This window comes from Sarcophilus harrisii, chromosome 3 (assembly GCF_902635505.1).
Source record: "Sarcophilus harrisii chromosome 3, mSarHar1.11, whole genome shotgun sequence".
Classification (NCBI taxonomy): Eukaryota; Metazoa; Chordata; class Mammalia; order Dasyuromorphia; family Dasyuridae; genus Sarcophilus; species Sarcophilus harrisii.
Genome location: NC_045428.1, coordinates 233,521,025 through 233,540,454, shown reverse-complemented (window position 1 = coordinate 233,540,454; position 19,430 = coordinate 233,521,025). Strand labels below are relative to the sequence as shown.

Sequence of the window (19,430 nt, the reverse complement as noted above, 5' to 3'; positions counted from 1 at the left end):
AAATGTGATCCTGAACAACATGTTACAGGTGGAGATCTATAACTAAGCAAGAACTGGGAGGACAACCTTGGCCTCTGGTTAAGGTACAATCCTCTGACTCAGTTTTCCAGTTGTGTTCCTTTCAATAGGAACTTTCCTGATTATTCCTAAATCTGGCTATAAGATAAGATTGTTATTGCACAATTGGTTGTTAATTGTAACTATTACCTAAAGTCAAATTGAGCTAAGAGTGCTTTTATCCTTTTATGTATGTACTCAGGCTGAACAAACAAAACTGATAAAATTCAATGGTCAATGTCAGTCCTATATTATCAAAGGATATACTGGCCAAGTAATAGTAAGTAGAAGTTGCAAAGAGGCAGCTGACATAAGAAAAAACTTTTTTAAGAATTAGAACCATCTAAAAATGGAAAGGAAGATAGTATGTTCCTCCTTGCTTGAGGTCTTCAAGAAAAAGACAATGTTGACTGCTTATCTGAGAAACAGTTCATCCTATAATGGTACAAGCTATACTAGATGTCCTCAGAGGTCCCTTCATATTTTAAGAATCAATTGTATAACAACTGCCCATTTTTCCTGACCTCTTGATATCTAGCCTGTCTAAATTAACTATTTTCAACAACATTACCATAAAATCCCTCATTGTCTTTTGATTTTCTACTACATTTACCCAGCTAATGCCCCAAAATGGATAATCCCCAGCTTCCTATCTATGCTCCAGGTGGCCAATTACTGCTAGATATATTTACAAACACCTCATGAAGCTTATTAATTATAGATTAATCCAACATAACCTCATCTATAATCCAGCAATCATTTTATTCACTGTCATTTCTAGTTAAAATAAAAGCACTCGGAGAAATAAAGAGATGCCAGGCAAGACAGGTATTACTACACCTTGACTATCATCATCTTTCAGCTGTGGGAGTGGCAGTACAATGTCTTAGGAAGCCACCCCAGTGGGGATAAAGACTTAGCAATAACTCCTACTAAAGCAAAAACTTGAACATCCAGAAAAGTAAGTTTTTGCCACTTAGTCTTAGGCAAATCAATCTCAAATGATTCAACATAAAAAAATGACCTAACTTTTATCAGTATGACATTAAATAAGAGGCATTAACATCTGCAAAGAATATGAATAGGACCTTTCTACCTGATTTGCAGCTAAAGCCTTCCATTGTTATCTACCTTAGTCATTTAGCACAATGCTTTTCATTAGACGGTAACTATTTACTTCTCTCTCTTTAATCCCTTAACTATAAATGTATATTTATAAAAACCTATAATTTTCCTTAGTGAAAAAGCAATTGTTTCTGTTTCAGCCAGATACCCTTAGGGTCTTCCCTGCCTAGACTTTTTTATTTTAATTAAGTAAAAGAGACCATTTTTTGCCTCAGCCTTAATCACTGATTGGGCATTGCATTAGTCAAATTGAGACCTATTAAACACTTTAGCTTAAAAAGGTCAAAGTCTACCACTGCATCTGGGGCCATCTTCAAGTCATTCTGATACATATTTTGCCACTGGATTTAGATGGTGACTACACAGTCCACCTTCATTTAAACCCAATTCACTTGCAATCCAAATACAAATCATCTCCATGAAGTCAAGTTCCTCTCCCAGAATGCAGGACAAACAAAAGCAGCTCTCTTATCCACAGATAACCTCTGACCTCTACTTATACTAATGATCCCACCCCCATAATTCAAACTGTCTCTTCTAAGTGTTATTTCTCTTCCTTGTGTTTCTTCCTTACTTCCATTTTAAGCATCCATTCAAGTCACTATTATTCTAGGCACAGTGTTAAATACTAAAAGACAGTTCCTACCCTTAAGAAGCTCACAATCTAATGGAGATTAGATAATTAGGTTAGATTAGATAATAGCCAACAAACAAGCTATCTACAGGGTAAAAAGTAAATAGGAAATAACATACAGGGAGAAGAAGATCTGACAAAGACTTTCTATTAAAAAAAAAAAAAAGATGAGATTTTAAGTGAATTTAATTAATTTAATTAAATTAAGTTAAGGGAAATCAGAAGCAATGCTGATATAAGAGACCAATCTAGGCATGGGAGGTTCCAGAGTCCAGAGATGAAATAAAACACACCCTCTCTGTGGTACAGTCAAAATACTAATGTCACTGGATCAGAGTATATGGAATAAGTCTAAGAGGACTGGAAAGATAGGAAAGGTGTAGGAGTTATTATGGGCTTTAAATGCCAAAAATGGTGTTTTGTACTTGATCCTAGAAACAAGGAAGAATCACTAGAATTTATGAGTACGGGGAAATAGGTTCAGATTTAGGAAAATCACTTTAGGGACTTAAAAGATTTAAGTGAGGAGAATCTCCTCTTAAGAGTTTATATTTTCTTCAAGCTATCATTCTTCCTTCATACAAACCTTTTTCCCCTCCTAACACTGTAATATTCCCCAAGGTGATGTCTTTGGTCGTCTTTTTTTTTTTTTTTTTTTTTAAACCTCTGATTTGATTATCTAATTTATCTCCTGAGCTTCAAGTATCACTCATTGTGATCTGAATTCCAGGTAACCATTTTTAACTGCCTATTTAGAAATAATACCACCTGACACACATAAAGCACATTAGTGCTCATCGAGCTCTCTATGTATTTCTCATCCCACTCTCACCTAAAAAAAACTCACTATATCTGTAATTAATCTTATCTTTCCCATTAAACTACTCTTCCTCCTGTTTCAATTACTGTACCATCTGTATTCTATTACCTGTGCTCTTAACCTCCAGAAATCTTTGAATCATTTCTATCTTTCCTAAATATCTAGTCCCCAGCTTCTTAAACTGTGGTTTGTGACCTTGTCACAATGCCTTGTCATTACTGAATGTGGGGATCACAAAACTATGATTATCAATAAATGTTTAATTTGTATACCTATTTTATATACCTATATAACTGGAGTCACATAAAAATTTCTTGGGCAAAAAGAGGTCCAAGTAGAAAAATTTTAAGACGAATTCAAAGTACAATGGTTTATATCATTTCCATGCACTGCTTTTTTTATCCATTTCTTCTTCATCACTGCCAGTTACCTACTGTTTGGTCTTCAGGCCTGTTCTTATCCCTCCACTTTCAAATCTCCAATGGCTTCCCACCATTTAACTATTATAGATAAATATCTTACACTTCCTTTCTATTTCACCTTCATATTCTCTTTTGCACAATCAAAATGGATTATTCAGTGTTCTACAAATAACTGTTTTGTGCTTTTCCACTGCCATAGCTTAATTTACACTATCTATGATCCAAAAACCTTGTTCTCCATTGTCATTTGTCAAAAATCTTACTAATCTTTCGAGGATTATCCTAAACAACATCTTCTCCAGAAATCTTATATTTGTATTATGTTCATCTGATATTCTACTCATAATCATTGATTGAGTTCTAAGAAAAACATTAATATGAAAAAACAGTATTTGTTTTTGTTTCTTGAAAAAAAACAGTATTAAAGGTCATAGGCTTCTAGTTTTTCCCAAAAATACTGAAAATGCAAGCTCGTAATTCTAGCTACTTAATCACTCTTATAGCTGGTTGGTAGGTATGTAGAAAAGTATTTTGTGTGTACCTTAATAGATTGTAAATCTCTTTCAAATCCAGACTGCTGGATTCTTATCATCAGAGCTCCCACAACTTTCATTTATTAAGCTGTAGTACAAAGTCCATACATAAGCATAGCAATGGCCTCCATAGTGGAAAATATATTATAAATGATTAGTGCTTTATCACCCCTACTATATTTTATTATCCTTGAGGACAAGATCCATTGTTTCCCTATGGCACTTACTCACATTTCCTATCCATTTAATGAAAACATAAATACTATAATGCAGTGTTAATGCTATAACTCAGATGTTTTTTGATATGGAAAGAAATATTCTATTAACAAAAAGAATTACAACTTAATTCATGTGGGCTACTATATCTCATCAGAATATGAAGTTACTCTCTATTTGTTTCAAATTTTTTAGCTGGAATTAATTTAATTATAGTTCATCTAAAATTCTTCTTTATGAATGCTCCTTTGGGCAAAAATAACAATACACTAAGCCCTAATTAGTCCTGTGAAGAAAACTATAAACTCAAATAATGAAAATGAAAACTCAATATGGATAAAAGCAAAAGGTTAAAAGAAAATCATATATAATCAGAGAGATCCAAGGAAACAAAACAGAAACAGCTCTCATGAACATGTAAGCCTTATGTAACTAGATTAATTTCATACTATCTTTTCATTATTAGAATAATTTCATATCATGTCCTAACTATGGAAGACCATTTTCTTGGTCTTTAAAAAAGGACTAAATAAGTCCCAGTTAAGAGTAAAACACAATACCTTGGATAAAATATGGCATAAAAAAATTAAATAAAATTTAAACAGTCAAGATTTATTAAAAGCACAAGACATATCTATAGAAAAATGCAAACACTAATTTGGAAAAACTAAATACAAAGTATCCCTAAAGTCCAGATACTAAGAAAATGTGACTATAAATGTAAAATAAATTCTTCACTAAATATTGCTAAGAGGAAACCAATAAGGTAGAGACAGGATTATGATAGGAAAAAAGGGCAGATGAAAAAAAGATCCTTACAAAGTAAGGATCTTAGAACTTAATTTTTCATCAAAGACAGAGAGAGTAAAATAATATTAAATTCCATGACTGCTTAGCTTATATTTTTATTCAGAGTACATACATAAACATAATTATGTCAATATATAACTAGTTCAAAATTTAATTTTTTTTTAACATACCGATCACCATTGTTAGAAAACTGGATACTATCGACTTTGTCCTACAAAAAGAAAAAGCATTAAATTTATTCAATCTTTCATTCAAATATGAGTATTCTCCTCATATGACTTCCAAAATAATCCTGTGTTTAAGATACTTTAAAGTATCTTAAATACTTTAAAACTCTCTTCCACTTTATGATTTAATATATATATGAATTCTGCCCCTTAGTTACAATAAAAAAAAGTAAAAACAAGAAGTATAAAATACAACCATGAATTTCATCTTCACTAAATAGTTTATCTACAGAAAGCATTGTGATATGTATCTATAAATGGATCAAGCACACCTCTGTTTAATAAAAGCTTAGTTATAATTAGGTAGAATAATAATATAAGATTTTTTAAAATGAAATTATTTATTCGAAAAATTAAACTTCAATGGAAAAGTTATATTATATTCAACAGCCGCTCTAGCCAGATGAGCAAAAATTTCAATACTTATTAATAGTTTAAAATAAATTAATGCATATAATTACAAACACAAACAGTACTTACAGTGTGACTTTCGAGTTCTGCTATTTTTTCAGGCATTTCAAAGCCCAAAAAATACATTCTGATTACATGATCAGTACTACCTGTTGCTAAGAACATGCCACCTGAAAAATAAAATTACAGAACACTGAAATGATATTGTTTTTATAATATTTATTAAAATGCATTTCAAAAACTCCCCCTATCAAATTCTTAATAAGAACTTCTTTGAAAGCTCATAAAATTTTCTCAAATCCATTTTCCAGCAAATTTCTTACAATTTTTAATTCTAAAAACTAAAAAATGTGATCTGAAAACATTTATCATGCTCACCAATTACTTTATAGCTTTTGGTGATAATCACATAGGTGCCTTCTTTAAATTGTGGGGCAAAAAGAGCAATTTTCTAAGACTGAATTTTAGTCTACATTTAAGCTTAGCAAATAGTGACTAGCTATCCTGAAATTCCATTATTAAATTATAAAAAAAAATCTGCAAAGAAAAAAAAATTCACGATTTTTCAAGAGCATCTAAACTAATAATCAACTATGATTTATAGTATAAAGGAAAAAGAGTAAGACTACTCAAAGTTTTGGTATGGAAGAGAATAAATTATATCACAAAAAAGAATTGTATAGTTCATCAAAAAAGTTACAAATAAAAGGTCACATTCAGAGGAAACCTAACTTTGGCATAATATGTTGTTTAATTAATACCACCTAATTATGGGACATTCCCTTTCTGGGTTGCTCCAACTGTATTTTTTGACAATAGATTAGAAAGCAAGCTAATATTTCTCATTCCTCCACTACTTATGATGCCTCTATTGGAGCACAAAGAAAAAAAAAGGAAAGTTTTAAATACACAGGTATATACCATAATTTCCAGCATATTAGGATCATTCAATAAATGGTTTAAAGAAATTAAACATTAAAAGTCATTCATGTAAATTAATTTTTAAAAATATATTAAAATAAGTTACCTTACCAACACTAAAAGACGAACAAAGCATTTGAACCCCTGGTCTAGGTTTTTCAGTGAATTTCAAAGGACGATTACTTTTAAAAAATAAAAATGTTAAAAAAAAAAAATTAGCACACTGATATTTACAATCATAACTTTAATAAGCTTAAATAAAAACCTGGAATCTAAAAAGCATTTCTTTCTACATATGATACAATTGTATGTGACAGCAATCAAAGTTTCCTTGACATTAAAGCTATAGAAAAAGCCATTTAGTTGCTATAGGCAATATATGAAAAGACAGATTGGAATTCTAGAATTTAGGACTAGAAAGGCATCCATATTGTCCCATTTACAAATATCTAGAATTAATTAGGATCCTATCATAGAATCATTGAATCAGACATTTAGTGCTGGAAGGATTATCAGAAGCCATCAAATCTAACTCCCTCATCTGAAGGGCAAAAAAGTTAAATTGACCACAGTCACATCTTTTAAGTATCTAAGGCAGGATTTAAATCCAAGACTTCTGAACATCCAATGAAGTTCAGTATTCTATCTTGCCTCCTATGGCAATATTAATGAAGGAAAAATTAATGTGTAGTCATCTTTAAACAAAATCACAAACCTGAATTTCATGGAATCTAAGTCCCACTGCCAAAAGCAAACTGTCCCATCTGCACCAGTAGACACCATGTATCTCTCAGAGCCATTAGCCTTTGGACTAAACTAAAATAGACAATAACACACATTCAGTTTCTATAACCTTATTACTTAAAAAAAAAAAACAAACCCACAACCAACTTCATTTTAACTTATTTTGAAAAACGTATTAACCTTTCAAAGTTAATCTTAAACAAAATTCCACAAGGAAAGAAGCTCTTAAAGAGTTTTTGTCTTTGAATCCCTAATGTCAACTATACACAATGCGCTGAATATAGTAGGTACTTAATAAATGTTGCAAGTTGAACTGAATTGAAACTTTAATACTAATCAATAAAAAAGTCAAATATTCTTGAAATAAACTCAAAGACACTTAAAAAAATATAAACCCAAATACAGATAAAATTTAAAATGACTTTCACTGCCTAGAAAAATACATGCAATTTCAAACTTTCCTGTAATGCTAACTTTTTTTCTTTTTTAAACAAATTCTCCCTTAATCTTATTCAATGTATTTTTTCTGGCTCAGTTAAGAGTAAAAGATTGGGCACTGACTGACTTAGCTGGCTGCATTCTTCTTTTATTCAGGCATGTAATTGAAATACTTGAAATCAGTAATAAGCACCAGAATTATAGTGTCCCAGATACCCAAAAAACACCAAAATGAATATTTATAGAGTGATTACTACAGAAATGAAATTATGATAATTATAACAGAATACCAAAGTACAATAATATATGACACTGACTATATGGAGTTTATAATCTAATTGGAAAAGTATTCATACTTTAAATAAACAAAAATAAGGTAACAAAATGACAATTTTATGAAGAGAAGGTTTGGAAAACATAAATAAGCTTGAATGGGGAGAATAGGCCACATTCTGGAAGAAGTTCAAAGTCAGACAGAGAAATTGGAATCTGGCATATTTAGCAATAAAAGGAGTCATCACATTCTTGAAAAGCAGAATAGGTTGAAAGCAATGTTTTAAAATCTTCAGCAATACATTCTCAATGAACAGTCATATGAATCTCTGCTCTCATTGATTTGGATGTTCCCTCAAATGATGCCAATCATGACCCCTGCAGGCCATCCTATTGTGTAACTTGTACATGTTCAAGTTTGCAAAAGGGTGTTCACTCCTTGTTTTCTCCTGGAATCACAGAAGCACTCTGAAAGTCCACTTTTTTTCCTCAACCTTGGACTAATTCATCTTCCTTTTCTACCATAATTTTCCTTATGATTTCTTTTTCTATGAAGTTGTTCATTTATTATATTCCACAGCCTGCTCATAATTTTTTTTTTTTTTTTTTAATTATAACCTTTTATTGACAGAACCCATGCCTGGGTAATTTTTTTTTAACATTATTCCTTGCACTCACTTCTGTTCCGACTTTTCCCCTCCCTCCCTCCACCCCCTCCCCCAGATGGTAAGCAGTCCTATATATGTTAAATATGTCATAGTATATCCTAGATACAATATATGTGTGCAGTACCGAACAGTTCTCTTGTTGCGCAGGAAGAATTGGATTCATAAGGTAAAAATAACCCGGGAAGAAAGACAAAAATGCAAACAGTTTACATTCATTTTCCAGTGTTCTTTCTTTGGGTGTACCTGCTTCTGTCCATCATTGATCAATTGAAACTAAGTTAGATCTCTTTGTCAAAGAAATCCATTTCCATCAGAATACATCCTCATACAGTATCGTTGTTGAAGTATATAATTATCTCCTGGTTCTGCTCATTTCACTTAGCCTGCTCATAATCTGCAATATACTGTATTATATACTGTATAAACACTGTATAATCTGACATTTAAATTTTTAATCTTCAAACACTGTTGAATCCCACATCTCAAAGCCATATAACAGCAGCAGGAAAATATGAGTATCATTAAGATGATGTGTAGGAAAAGGCTAGAGTTATTAAGGGAGCTCTGCAAATTTTGTTTTTCATCAACTGCATGGTGGTAAAGATGTGTCCTATTACAAAAATTTACTGTTCCTAATCAGGAACGTCTTAGGGCTGCTAGGTGACAATGGATAGAACGCTACACCTAGTTTCAGGAAGATCTGAGTTCAGATCCAGCCTAGAACATTTATTAATTTTGTGATCCTGGGCAAATCAGTTGAATCTTTCTTTGCTTTAATCTACTGGAGGAGGAAATGGCAAACCACACCACAGTATCTCTGCCAAGAAAACCCTACGTTCAGTATTTGCATGTTATGAACCATATACAGGGTCACAAAAAGTTGGACACATCTAAAGAATAATACCCTAAAGCAAACATCTGCAATGCACACATAGACTGAGCCTCAGCTATTTTTAACTGATGGAAAAAAATCAATTGATTTTTTCATTGGTATTTTCATTTGGTTGTTTATATAAAAGATACAAAATTTTTTTTCAATTCTTTTGATCAAGGTATGGGGAAAGACAAGTGATTCTTACAGCCAGAAGAAAAACAGCTAAATCAACCTCTGATATATACAACAGATATGATCTTGAGCAGGTCACTGCTTCCCCATATACCTCACTTTCCTTATCTGTAAACAAGGGGGTTGGACTTAATGTCCCCCATTGATTCATTGTTGGTGGAGTTGTGAACGAATCCAACCATTTTGGAGAGTAGTTTGGAACTATGCTCAAAAAGTTATCAAACTGTGCATACCCTTTGATCCAGCAGTGTTACTACTGGGATTATATCCCAAAGAGATTATAAAGAAGGGAAAGGGACCTGTATGTGCACGAATGTTTGTGGCAGCCCTTTTTGTAGTGGCTAGAAACTGGAAACTGAATGGATGTCCATCAGTTGGAGAATGGCTGAATAAATTGTGGTATATGAAAATTATGGAATATTACTGTTCTGTAAGAAATGACCAACAGGATGATTTCAGAAAGGCCTGGAGAGACTTACCAACTGATGCTGAGTGAAATGAGCAGGACCAGGAGATCATTATATACTTCAACAACAATACTAGATGATGACCAGTCCTGATGGATCAGGCCATCCTCAGCAACAAGATCAACCAAATCATTTCTAATGGAGCAGTAATGAACTGAACTAGCTATACCCAGAAAAAGAACTCTGGGAGATGACTAAAAACCATTACATTGAATTCCAGTCCCTATATTTATGCACACCTGCATCTTTGATTTCCTTCACAAGCTAATTGTACAATAATTCAGAGTCTGATTCTTTTTGTACAGCAAAATAATGTTTTAGTCATGTATACTTATTGTGTATCTAAGTTATATTTTAATATATTTAACATCTACTGGTCATCCTGCCATTTAGGGAGGGTGGGGGGTAAGAGGTGAAAAATTGAGAACAAGAGGTTTGGCAATTTTAATGCTGTAAAGTTACCCATGTATATATCCTGTAAATTAAAGGCTATTAAATTAAAAAAAAAAAAAAAAAAAAAAAAGGACTTAATGTCCCCTAAGGTCTCTTTCAGGCCTAAATTCATGATCATAAGGTTTTATTAATCTAATTAATGCTTAGTACTCTCAAAACTGTTTTCTCCAACATAAATCTTATTTATTTCATATCTAATTGAAATACTTTTCTCATGTTTGTTTTCTCACCATTTCTACCTAATCAGTGGACATATATGAAACTATAATGTTGGAGTCAAAAAATAAGCTTTACAGATCGTTTCAACTTTTTGTCAGCTTGTTATTTTCCTTCAATGTTCACCCATAAATGCCAATTGATTTCTTAAAAGAGCATTTCCTAAATTTCCTGTCTCCTCTCTGTGAATTTTTTTTTTGGATTTATGTAAAGGTAGTGAAGAACAGTCACAATCAAAATGAAGAACATGAGTAGTTTAGTTACAAGATCTATAGGCAAATGAAGATGCATTTTCATAGAATAAGAATTCATTCTGCTCTAGCACTGAAATTCCTCATATGGAAAATGAAGATAGATACCTCCAAAATCACTATCTGTATGAAAGTGAAAATGTCACTGGAGTAATGTTTATTTGATTCCACTAAATTGGAAAGGTTGAGAATCATATCATAAGCCCTACTATTTACAGAAGCAAATGGTTGTCTATTCCTCTTCTTAAATTGTTCTTTTTCCTTGCTCTTATGATGCCCATTTCATAGAACAACAACAATAGAAGTTTAAGGACTATAATCTTCCTCCCCATCTCCAGGATTAGACGACAGCAATTTACAGTGACTTGCATCTGGGCTTGCTTACCACTTTACAAGGTAATTAAAGGACACTTCCTAAACTCAAACCTTCTGATCAGAAGAAAAAGGATTATGAACACCCTAGGACAATAAATGGAGTTAGGACATTCTTCAATAATTTATGGTCTCTTAGCAAGAAAAGGGAATTTTCCAGGTTCTTATAGATCAGCTTCATGGGTATCCCCAAATTGGGGAGTTTCAAAGTGCTAGAGTCCCAGGATCCATCTCCTAAGAAAAGAGAGTAGCATGATACAGCACACTTCTTTAAAGAGGAGGATCAGGATCATCTACACAGTCCCTCTTTAGGGACTTCCTTGGTTAGTAAAGCCTTAGACAAAAAAGAGGATCACCCATATTGTTGCTGTATGTGGTATTCTATGTGGGAAAGTAAAGCAAAAAAATTACTTAAATATCTGCAGGTTTATGGGAAAAGAATCTTCTTTCAGCAGCTCTTAAAATGTTTACTTCTAGAAGAGTCTAAAACAGAAAGTGACTATATATAATTTAACTCTTTGGGGGAATGAGAGATATTTCACTAAATTGTCACAGTAATCCCCCAAAGGCCACAACTGCAAATTCCTTCAGAAAAACTTAATCTGAGTGCTAGATTATATTTTAGCATTAATTCATGTGTAAATCCTCAATCTTCAGTGAAAATTAAACAAATATTGTATGATGCCTACCTACATAGGGATTGTGCAACTTGTGACCAACGTAAGCTATACCATACTAATGAAAGATTTCCTTAGAGTACTCAAGATAGGGGAAAAGAGACAAAAAGAAATAGTGATCCTTTGAGGTAAAGATCCCCAAACTAATTTCAGTCTATGAACTCAATCTTTGGGAGTCTTAAAATGGAATCTATTTTGCAAATAATTTGATTTACTTCTCTGCGTCTATTCTCTGTATCCCCCAGGACAATATGTATTCCTTGAGGAAATGCAACTAACTCACTATTGTCTCTGTATCCAGACACATGGCAACATTAATTATTTTTAAATGACTACTGACTCAATGAACTTTTAAACTCTTATTTTATTGTCATGTTGCCATAAATCTGTTATCAACTGAGAATGTGGACATCATAAAAAGTGAGAATTGAGATTAAAATATAGAAGAGCCTTCAAATATGTATAAAATTTACCCCAAAATATAAACTTTTCAGTGATTGAAGTTATACTCCCTTAGAATAAGCAAAAATATTTTACTTTCTAATATTCTTTGATTTAAATGAAAAGAATCACTTTAAAAGCAAAAACACCTCTCATATACAGCAAAAAATACTCTTTCAAAAAAATAGCAATAATTTCTATACTTCTTTAAAAGAAAATCAATTTTAGTCACTTTATAAAACAGGCTAGTTACAAAAACCTGTCAAAGAAAATAGTCAATAGATTGGAAAATGCAGTCTTCTATTCTAATCCCCTCGTTTTATAAATATATCAATAAACTTGTTTCAAAGTATCACAGGCAAAAAGTGGTAGAGGTCTAATTTGAAATCAGACTCCTTTGACTCTTGTTCTCTTCATTCCTCAATACCACAGTACTTGCCACAAATCCAATAAATACCACTATCACGACCTCTTATAGACATAGGATGTATTCTTTATATAAGAATCCAATTACTTACACCAATCTGATCAATCATGTCAGATTTTTTTCAGAAGTTTTCCAACAACTTTTCCAAATCCAAAAAATTAAAACTAGGGAAAAAAAAAGTTACTGGCTTTTAAAATAAGATCAGGCTTGATCAACCTCAAAAGCACTGAAATATATCTTTAAAAGCTTGACATAATTTCTTTCTTTTTTTTTTTTTTTAAATAACTTTTTATTGACAGAACCCATGCCAGGGTAATTTTTTACAACATTATCCCTTGCACTCACTTCTGTTCCGATTTTTCCCGTCCCTCCCTCCACCTTCCTCCCACAGATGGCAAACAGTCCTATACATGTTAAATAGGTTACAGCAGATCTTGGATACAATATATTGGACATAATTTCTGATGTCAACTCTATGTAGGGTAGTTGGCTATCCGCCCTGTACCACCCTTCTAAACAATGAGGAGAGCTTATATTTTCTCTGTAATAATACTCCTAATTTTTATTAGTTCGGAAAAATTTAAGTTTTTAAAGTAATGGGGAAAATTAAAAAATGGATACTGAAGTAAGAGAGTAGAAGACAAAATAGAAAATATACTTACCCATTTTCCTGATGTTTATATTTAATTTACTTTTTAAATGTTATTTATATTATTTACTTTTTAATTTAATTTAATTTTTTATTTTTTTTGCTGAGGCAATTGGGGTTAAGTGACTTGCCAAGGTCACACACCCAGGAAGTGTTAAATGTCTGAGGCCAGATTTGAACTCAGGTCCTCCTGACTTCAGGACTAGTGTTCTATCTATTACACCAACTAGCTGCCCCTATATTATTTACTTTTAATCTTATAAGTATATGTCACATGATAAAATTTAGAATGAGTGAATTTATGTATAAATTTTACATATAAATGTATATAAAACAAAAATAAATTCCATTTAATATGTACACAAAATAATTTATTCATTCAACAGGCATTTAATTAATCTCTACTTTGAACGGGATGAGCTATATACTGATAATATAAAGATAAAAACAGGAAAAGCAGGGCCCTAACAAAATATACTTTCAAATCCCTGCCAGAATGTAAAAGCAACACATTTAACTACTATGATCATGCAAAAAAGGAGATTATACAAAAACAGAGACTTAATTTTACCTGCAGAGATGTAATTGAGCCAGTGTGTCCCTGAAGCACAGCAACTGGAGCACAAGTTCTCAAGCACCACACTCTAATTATTTTATCACAACTTCCTGCAGCAATCATAGTATTTTCATAGTTCACAGCCATATCAGAAATTTCTGCAGAATGGCCTCTTAATGTGGCCAACAACCTGCCATTATGTGTAGACCATATTTTTACCAAGCAATCATCTGAACCCTAAAAAAAAAAAAAAAAAAAAGCCCCAAAGTGTGTCAATTTAAATTAGCTAATTAAACTGTCTAAATAATTTTTAAAAACTATTTGTTTATAAAATTAAGTATAATTACTTCCTTCCCCCAACTTCTAAAAAATGTAATTGGCTCTCAAAATAGAATGCCAGATAATGAAACTTTAATTTCACTGAAAAGATAAAAACTACTAGACCCATGATATTTCTCTTCCACATAGTTTATAGTGCTTGAGCTATTCTAGGTTAGTATTGAGGGAAATGAAATTATTATAACAGAAAATAGCAAATCGTGATCATTGAGTGAATCACTGAATTTGGCCCGGCTCTACTTCCTCCTGCCGCTGTCACCATGTGAGGCCTGAGGAGACTTAGGGCCTAGTCTGGAGGCCCAGCTCCAGTGGAGGCTGCAGGAGCTACCAGGCCTGGGTGCCACAGGAGCTGCTCCTCAGGGTCAGGCTGGGCCACTGTGTGCATAGGAGCCATTTGGCATGGTAGTGAGACCTATGGAACCCTGAAGTATAATGTGTTTTGCCTATATTCATTACTGAAGGAAAAACTAAATTTCAATTAGAAGTTGGTTAAAAAGAAAATGTGATTTTTCTCCACCTAAATCTAAAGACTTCTGAAATATGTCCATTCTGTGCCCCACTTAATTTTGGATAATAAATGACAAGATCCAGTAAAACTAAAGAATTTCAAGTTTTTTGTAGACTGAAATTAAGTAGCTAAGTCTCACTTTAAAAGTTACTAAGTCTATCTCTCTAGGCTTTGATTACTTCAGGCTACTATAATTTTACTTATCTAAAGGTGAGAACTAGTCTAGATGACTGATCTTAAATTTCCATTTTTATTCTCAAAAATTCTACCAAAAATAATTTTTAAAACACGTCATAAGCCAAATAAGATATAAATACGCCCACTTCAATTTTCTTTTAAATTCCTGGAAGATTTAATTAACAGAATTCCAAACTATTAAATTCAATTTTTAATTTTTTTTTTTTGCCATTAGCAATTAGTAAATTGTTATATAAGATACAACATTAAAGTTAGAACATTAACTCACAGTAAAGATTCTGTGCCCTGTCCTATCAAATGCAACACAGTAAACTGCAGAGAGATGTCCCAGAATCCTCCTATGCATTTTTATGTGTTGATACATACTTCCTGGAAATGCCATGCTAAATGAGGCACATCCTGTAAGTTGTTTTCCACGATTTATCTCCACTACAAAATAAAACAATTAAAATGGTTAAGGTAAATCTTACATACAAATTTTTATTTTTTAAATTTTTTTATCTTCAGTTCTGAATTCTCTTCTTTCCTCAGCCTCCTTCCCCATTCACTAAGAAAACAAGAGTACAATATTCATTCAATAGATGAAGTCATGCAAAACATTTCCACATTAGCCACTTTGAGGTGAGAAGAGACACAAAAAGGAGAGGGAAAAAATATGCTTTGATCATAGTCTGCTCCCATCAGTTCTCTATCTGGAAATGGGGTAGATCATTGTATAGATCAGAGTTACCAAGTCTGTCATAGTTGCTCATCTTTATAAATATTGATGTTCTCTTGTAAGTTCCCAGGTCTCTCTTAAACCATTCCTGATATAGCACAATAGTATCCCATCACATTCAAATGTTATTACTTGTTCAGTCATTCTCCAACTGATTCAAGGCATCCCTTCAATTTTCAATTCAATTCAATTCTCAAAGGGTTGGTTCAAATATTTTTATAAATATAGTACCTTTTTTTTTTCTTTGATCTCTTTGGGATACAAGCTTACTATTAGTAATATAACTGGGTCAAAAGGCATACTAGTCTTTTACAGCCCTTAATTCAATTCTCAAAGAGTTGGTTTAAATATTTTTATATAAGACTTTTTTTAAAAAAAAATTTGATCTCTTTGGGATACAAACCTAGTAGTAGTGATATAGCTAGGTCAAAGGGCATATTATTTTACAGTCCTTTGGGCCAAGTTCCAAATTGTTCTCCAGAAAAGTTAGATCAGTTCACACAAAATTTACCTATTTTACCATATTCTCTATAATATTTATCTTTTGGGCAGTTAGCCTATTTGATGGGAATAAGATACCTCAGAACTGGTTTAATTTGCATTTCTCTAATTTTTAATATTAAGAACATTTTTTTCATATAATTATTGATAGCTTTTCTTCCTCTGAAAATGTGCCTGTTAATATTGCATGATTATTTATCAATTGGTGAATAATTCTTACTCTTATAAATATGGATCAATTCCTTATATGTTTGAAAAATGCAATCTCTTATTAGAAAAATATTTTGCAAAGATTTCCGCCATTTTCCTAATTTTCTTCTTATTTTTGGTTACAATGTTTAATTAGTGCAAAACTTTTTAAATTTTATGTAATCAATATTATGCCATTTTACCTCCAGTAACATAAAAATTTAGAAAAAAATCAAATTGGAAAGATTTATCTTAAAACAGTTTTATTTGTACAAACTTTTCAACTATTAAAACTAGTGGCAATCAACTTTTTTTCCAACTACTGCATTACATGACAGAACAACAAAGTACTTCCAAAGTCATAAGAATACACCACCCATCATAAAAGTTATCACTGGGATATAAGGGTTTTGGGTTTTTTTGAACTTTGGAAAAAAACAAAAATGTAATGACCACTCTCAGAATATAAAATGATGACACACTTCTCTTTTCTCAGGAGATAAATGAGAAAACTACTGATACTGTCAGAGTTAAAAAATGTTAACTGGTCCTATATAACTATTTTTGTTTTTGTTAACAACAAGCAATTGATGATTCAAAGATATTTTGCTTGGGCAGGGTCTGTGATGGGATGAAGTGAGGAGGGATACTGGTGAATAAAAACTTTAAAACACAAAACATATCTATAGTATTAATGAAGAGCTTATACCTCTTACAATTATTTTTATTCTTTGTTAGAAAACAACAAAAATACAATTTCCAAATACAAAGAACAATAAAGATTTTTTTAAACTATATAATAAATTTAACAAGATAGGGTACCAAACACTAACTTCCTTGTCTATGTCCACTTATGTTCTCTCCTGTGTCTTTTAAAAAAATGTTCCATTGTCTTCTTTTTTTGGCATCACTATCACTACTCTTTTACACCCATCTTAAGACCTTTCCTAGGTGGCCCCATCCCCTGGAAGGTGGGTGGGTGAGGGGAAGCTCTTTCTATTACCTAAGTACCATCAAGCAAAATGATAAACCCATAAATTGGCCAAGACTAAGAAGTGTATATCTTGGGTTCCACCACTAGTTCATCATCAATCTGCAAAGTTATGGGAAGCATATTCCATTATCATTCAACTTCTAAATGACTTTCTAAGTGATCTAAGTGAACCAAAGTTCTTAATCTTTCAAAATTTTTTTCTTTACTTTTTCCTCTTTTGGCCTTGTCTTTTTATAAAGGAAGAGGTAATGAAAATGAGAGTCAAGAAATTTAACAAATGGCTGAAAGAAACTTACCAAGATTTGGTGGGGAACCATAATTTACAGGCATTTCAGGTGGTCTTCCTCTATGAAGAGCAGCAAAAGCAGAGCCCTTCCAAACGGTAGCTCGGCAATCTTTAAAATGAATTTCAGATGTCAAAAAAGCTTGGAAGTTATTCTTTAAGAGAAAGTCTGTTTATAGGTTTCCATAATATAATGTCTCACGTAATTAAAAGCTTAAAAAGTACTCACAAACCAAAGAAATAACGAAGTGTAAACAACATTATTAAATGTAATATATTATTTATGACATAGCAAAAAATGTAAGACTTCACTCTGAAAATTATTCTACAAATTTTTTTCTTCTCATTCTTTGTACAAGACAGAACACTCAAGAGAAGCAATAAAAATTTTAAAACAAATAATTTCTCTTAAAAATGATAAGAGCAACAGCTTCAATGTGAGGCAGAGAAAGGGCAAAATAGAAGATTAGTAAAACACAAAATTTCCACTAATGTTAAATGTCCCAGAAGAACAAAAATTCCATTTGTGTAAATGGATTCACTCCTTTTCATCATCACCATGATAACAAACCATGTGGCAAAGCTATCCTTCATGATACTGGTATAGAGCCAACTAATCCAATAGGACATAATTAAGAACATCTTGGAATAACCAACTAGTAGGATTTGAAGCAATACTCATGCAATCCAGTTGTGCTTAGATGGTCATGTATAAATCAGGAGACCCCCCCAAGAAATAAAATGAGCTGAAATGGAGTATTTCCAGGGTAGGGGTAAGAATAGATAAGAACTATTTGCTGTCTTGTCAGAAACAAAGAAAAGCTTAACAATTTGGATGAGTAGGAAACAACTTTTAAAATGATGTAAAGTGGCAGTTTAATCTATCTATATAAAACAAAAAGGGAAATTTCTTCCTTTTTTTTTTTTTTTTTAAAAAGCTAAAGAGCCTCAAGGAGCCAAAAGGCAATGTCATAAACAAAAACAAGCCTTATTATATATAATTACAATCACTAAATAAAAGGATTTAAATATTTGAGCTCAAGGTAGAAAATACTAAATTTTTTCTATCGAGATTTTCAGCTGAATTCATATAAAATTCACCAGTGTGTACGTTTATCATGATCATAAAATCTTCAATTAACTAAAAACTGAAAGGAATAAGCAATATCCCCAACTTAAGCACTTATTAGCTCTGTGACCATGGGCAAATCAAGTTAGTTAATTTCTCTAAATAAAAGCACTAATTGAATGACCTCTCAGGCCCTTCCTGTTCTAAAACTCTAAGAACCAGTATCCAAAATATTTTTACAACCTGAGATAATAGGTCAAATCTAACTAGAAGAAATTTAATGAAGATAAATGTTAAATTCCTGTTTTTAAAGAAAAAAAAAAAAACAGGACGGGACTTGATTGAATAAAAATTCAGTGTGAAATATGTATATATGATAACTGCCAAACGATTCAACGTCATGTTAGGTTATATTACAGAAATACGGAGATGGTAATCTAAATTCCAGTAATAAAACCACACTAGTCCAACATCTGGAACATTAAAAGTTTACACACATTATCATTTGAACCCCCCAAAATCCCTAAGTTAAAAGCAGAAGTACCAAAGAACCTAAGTGTTGGAAGGGACCTCATAAATCATCTCATCCAACCCATACCTAACCAACTTCCTCAATAGGGAACTCACTGTGTACCTCAGGAAGTAGCCGATTCCACTTTAATGGAATTTAAAGGTTTAAATGGCTATGACTGTAATAAAAGGAAAATAACATTTCTATTTTTAAATAAAGAAACTAAAGTACAGAGACATTAAGTGA

At 32.1% G+C, this 19,430-nt stretch overlaps 1 protein-coding gene across 2 annotated transcripts in view; it reads right to left on the bottom strand.

Moving 5' to 3' along the window:
* The window catches only part of BRWD1 (bromodomain and WD repeat domain containing 1), a 146,348-nt gene that overhangs the window by 100,460 nt on the left and 26,458 nt on the right, over window positions 1–19,430 (bottom strand). For both annotated transcript variants that reach the window (XM_031959203.1, XM_031959204.1), the window contains exons 6-12: window positions 17,618–17,716; window positions 15,188–15,348; window positions 13,890–14,111; window positions 6,892–6,992; window positions 6,288–6,358; window positions 5,325–5,425; window positions 4,788–4,828 (exon numbers count right to left, since the gene is read on the bottom strand). In XM_031959203.1, coding sequence (XP_031815063.1) covers window positions 4,788–4,828; window positions 5,325–5,425; window positions 6,288–6,358; window positions 6,892–6,992; window positions 13,890–14,111; window positions 15,188–15,348; window positions 17,618–17,716 — 796 coding nt within the window. The remainder of the gene's footprint in view (window positions 1–4,787; window positions 4,829–5,324; window positions 5,426–6,287; window positions 6,359–6,891; window positions 6,993–13,889; window positions 14,112–15,187; window positions 15,349–17,617; window positions 17,717–19,430) is intronic.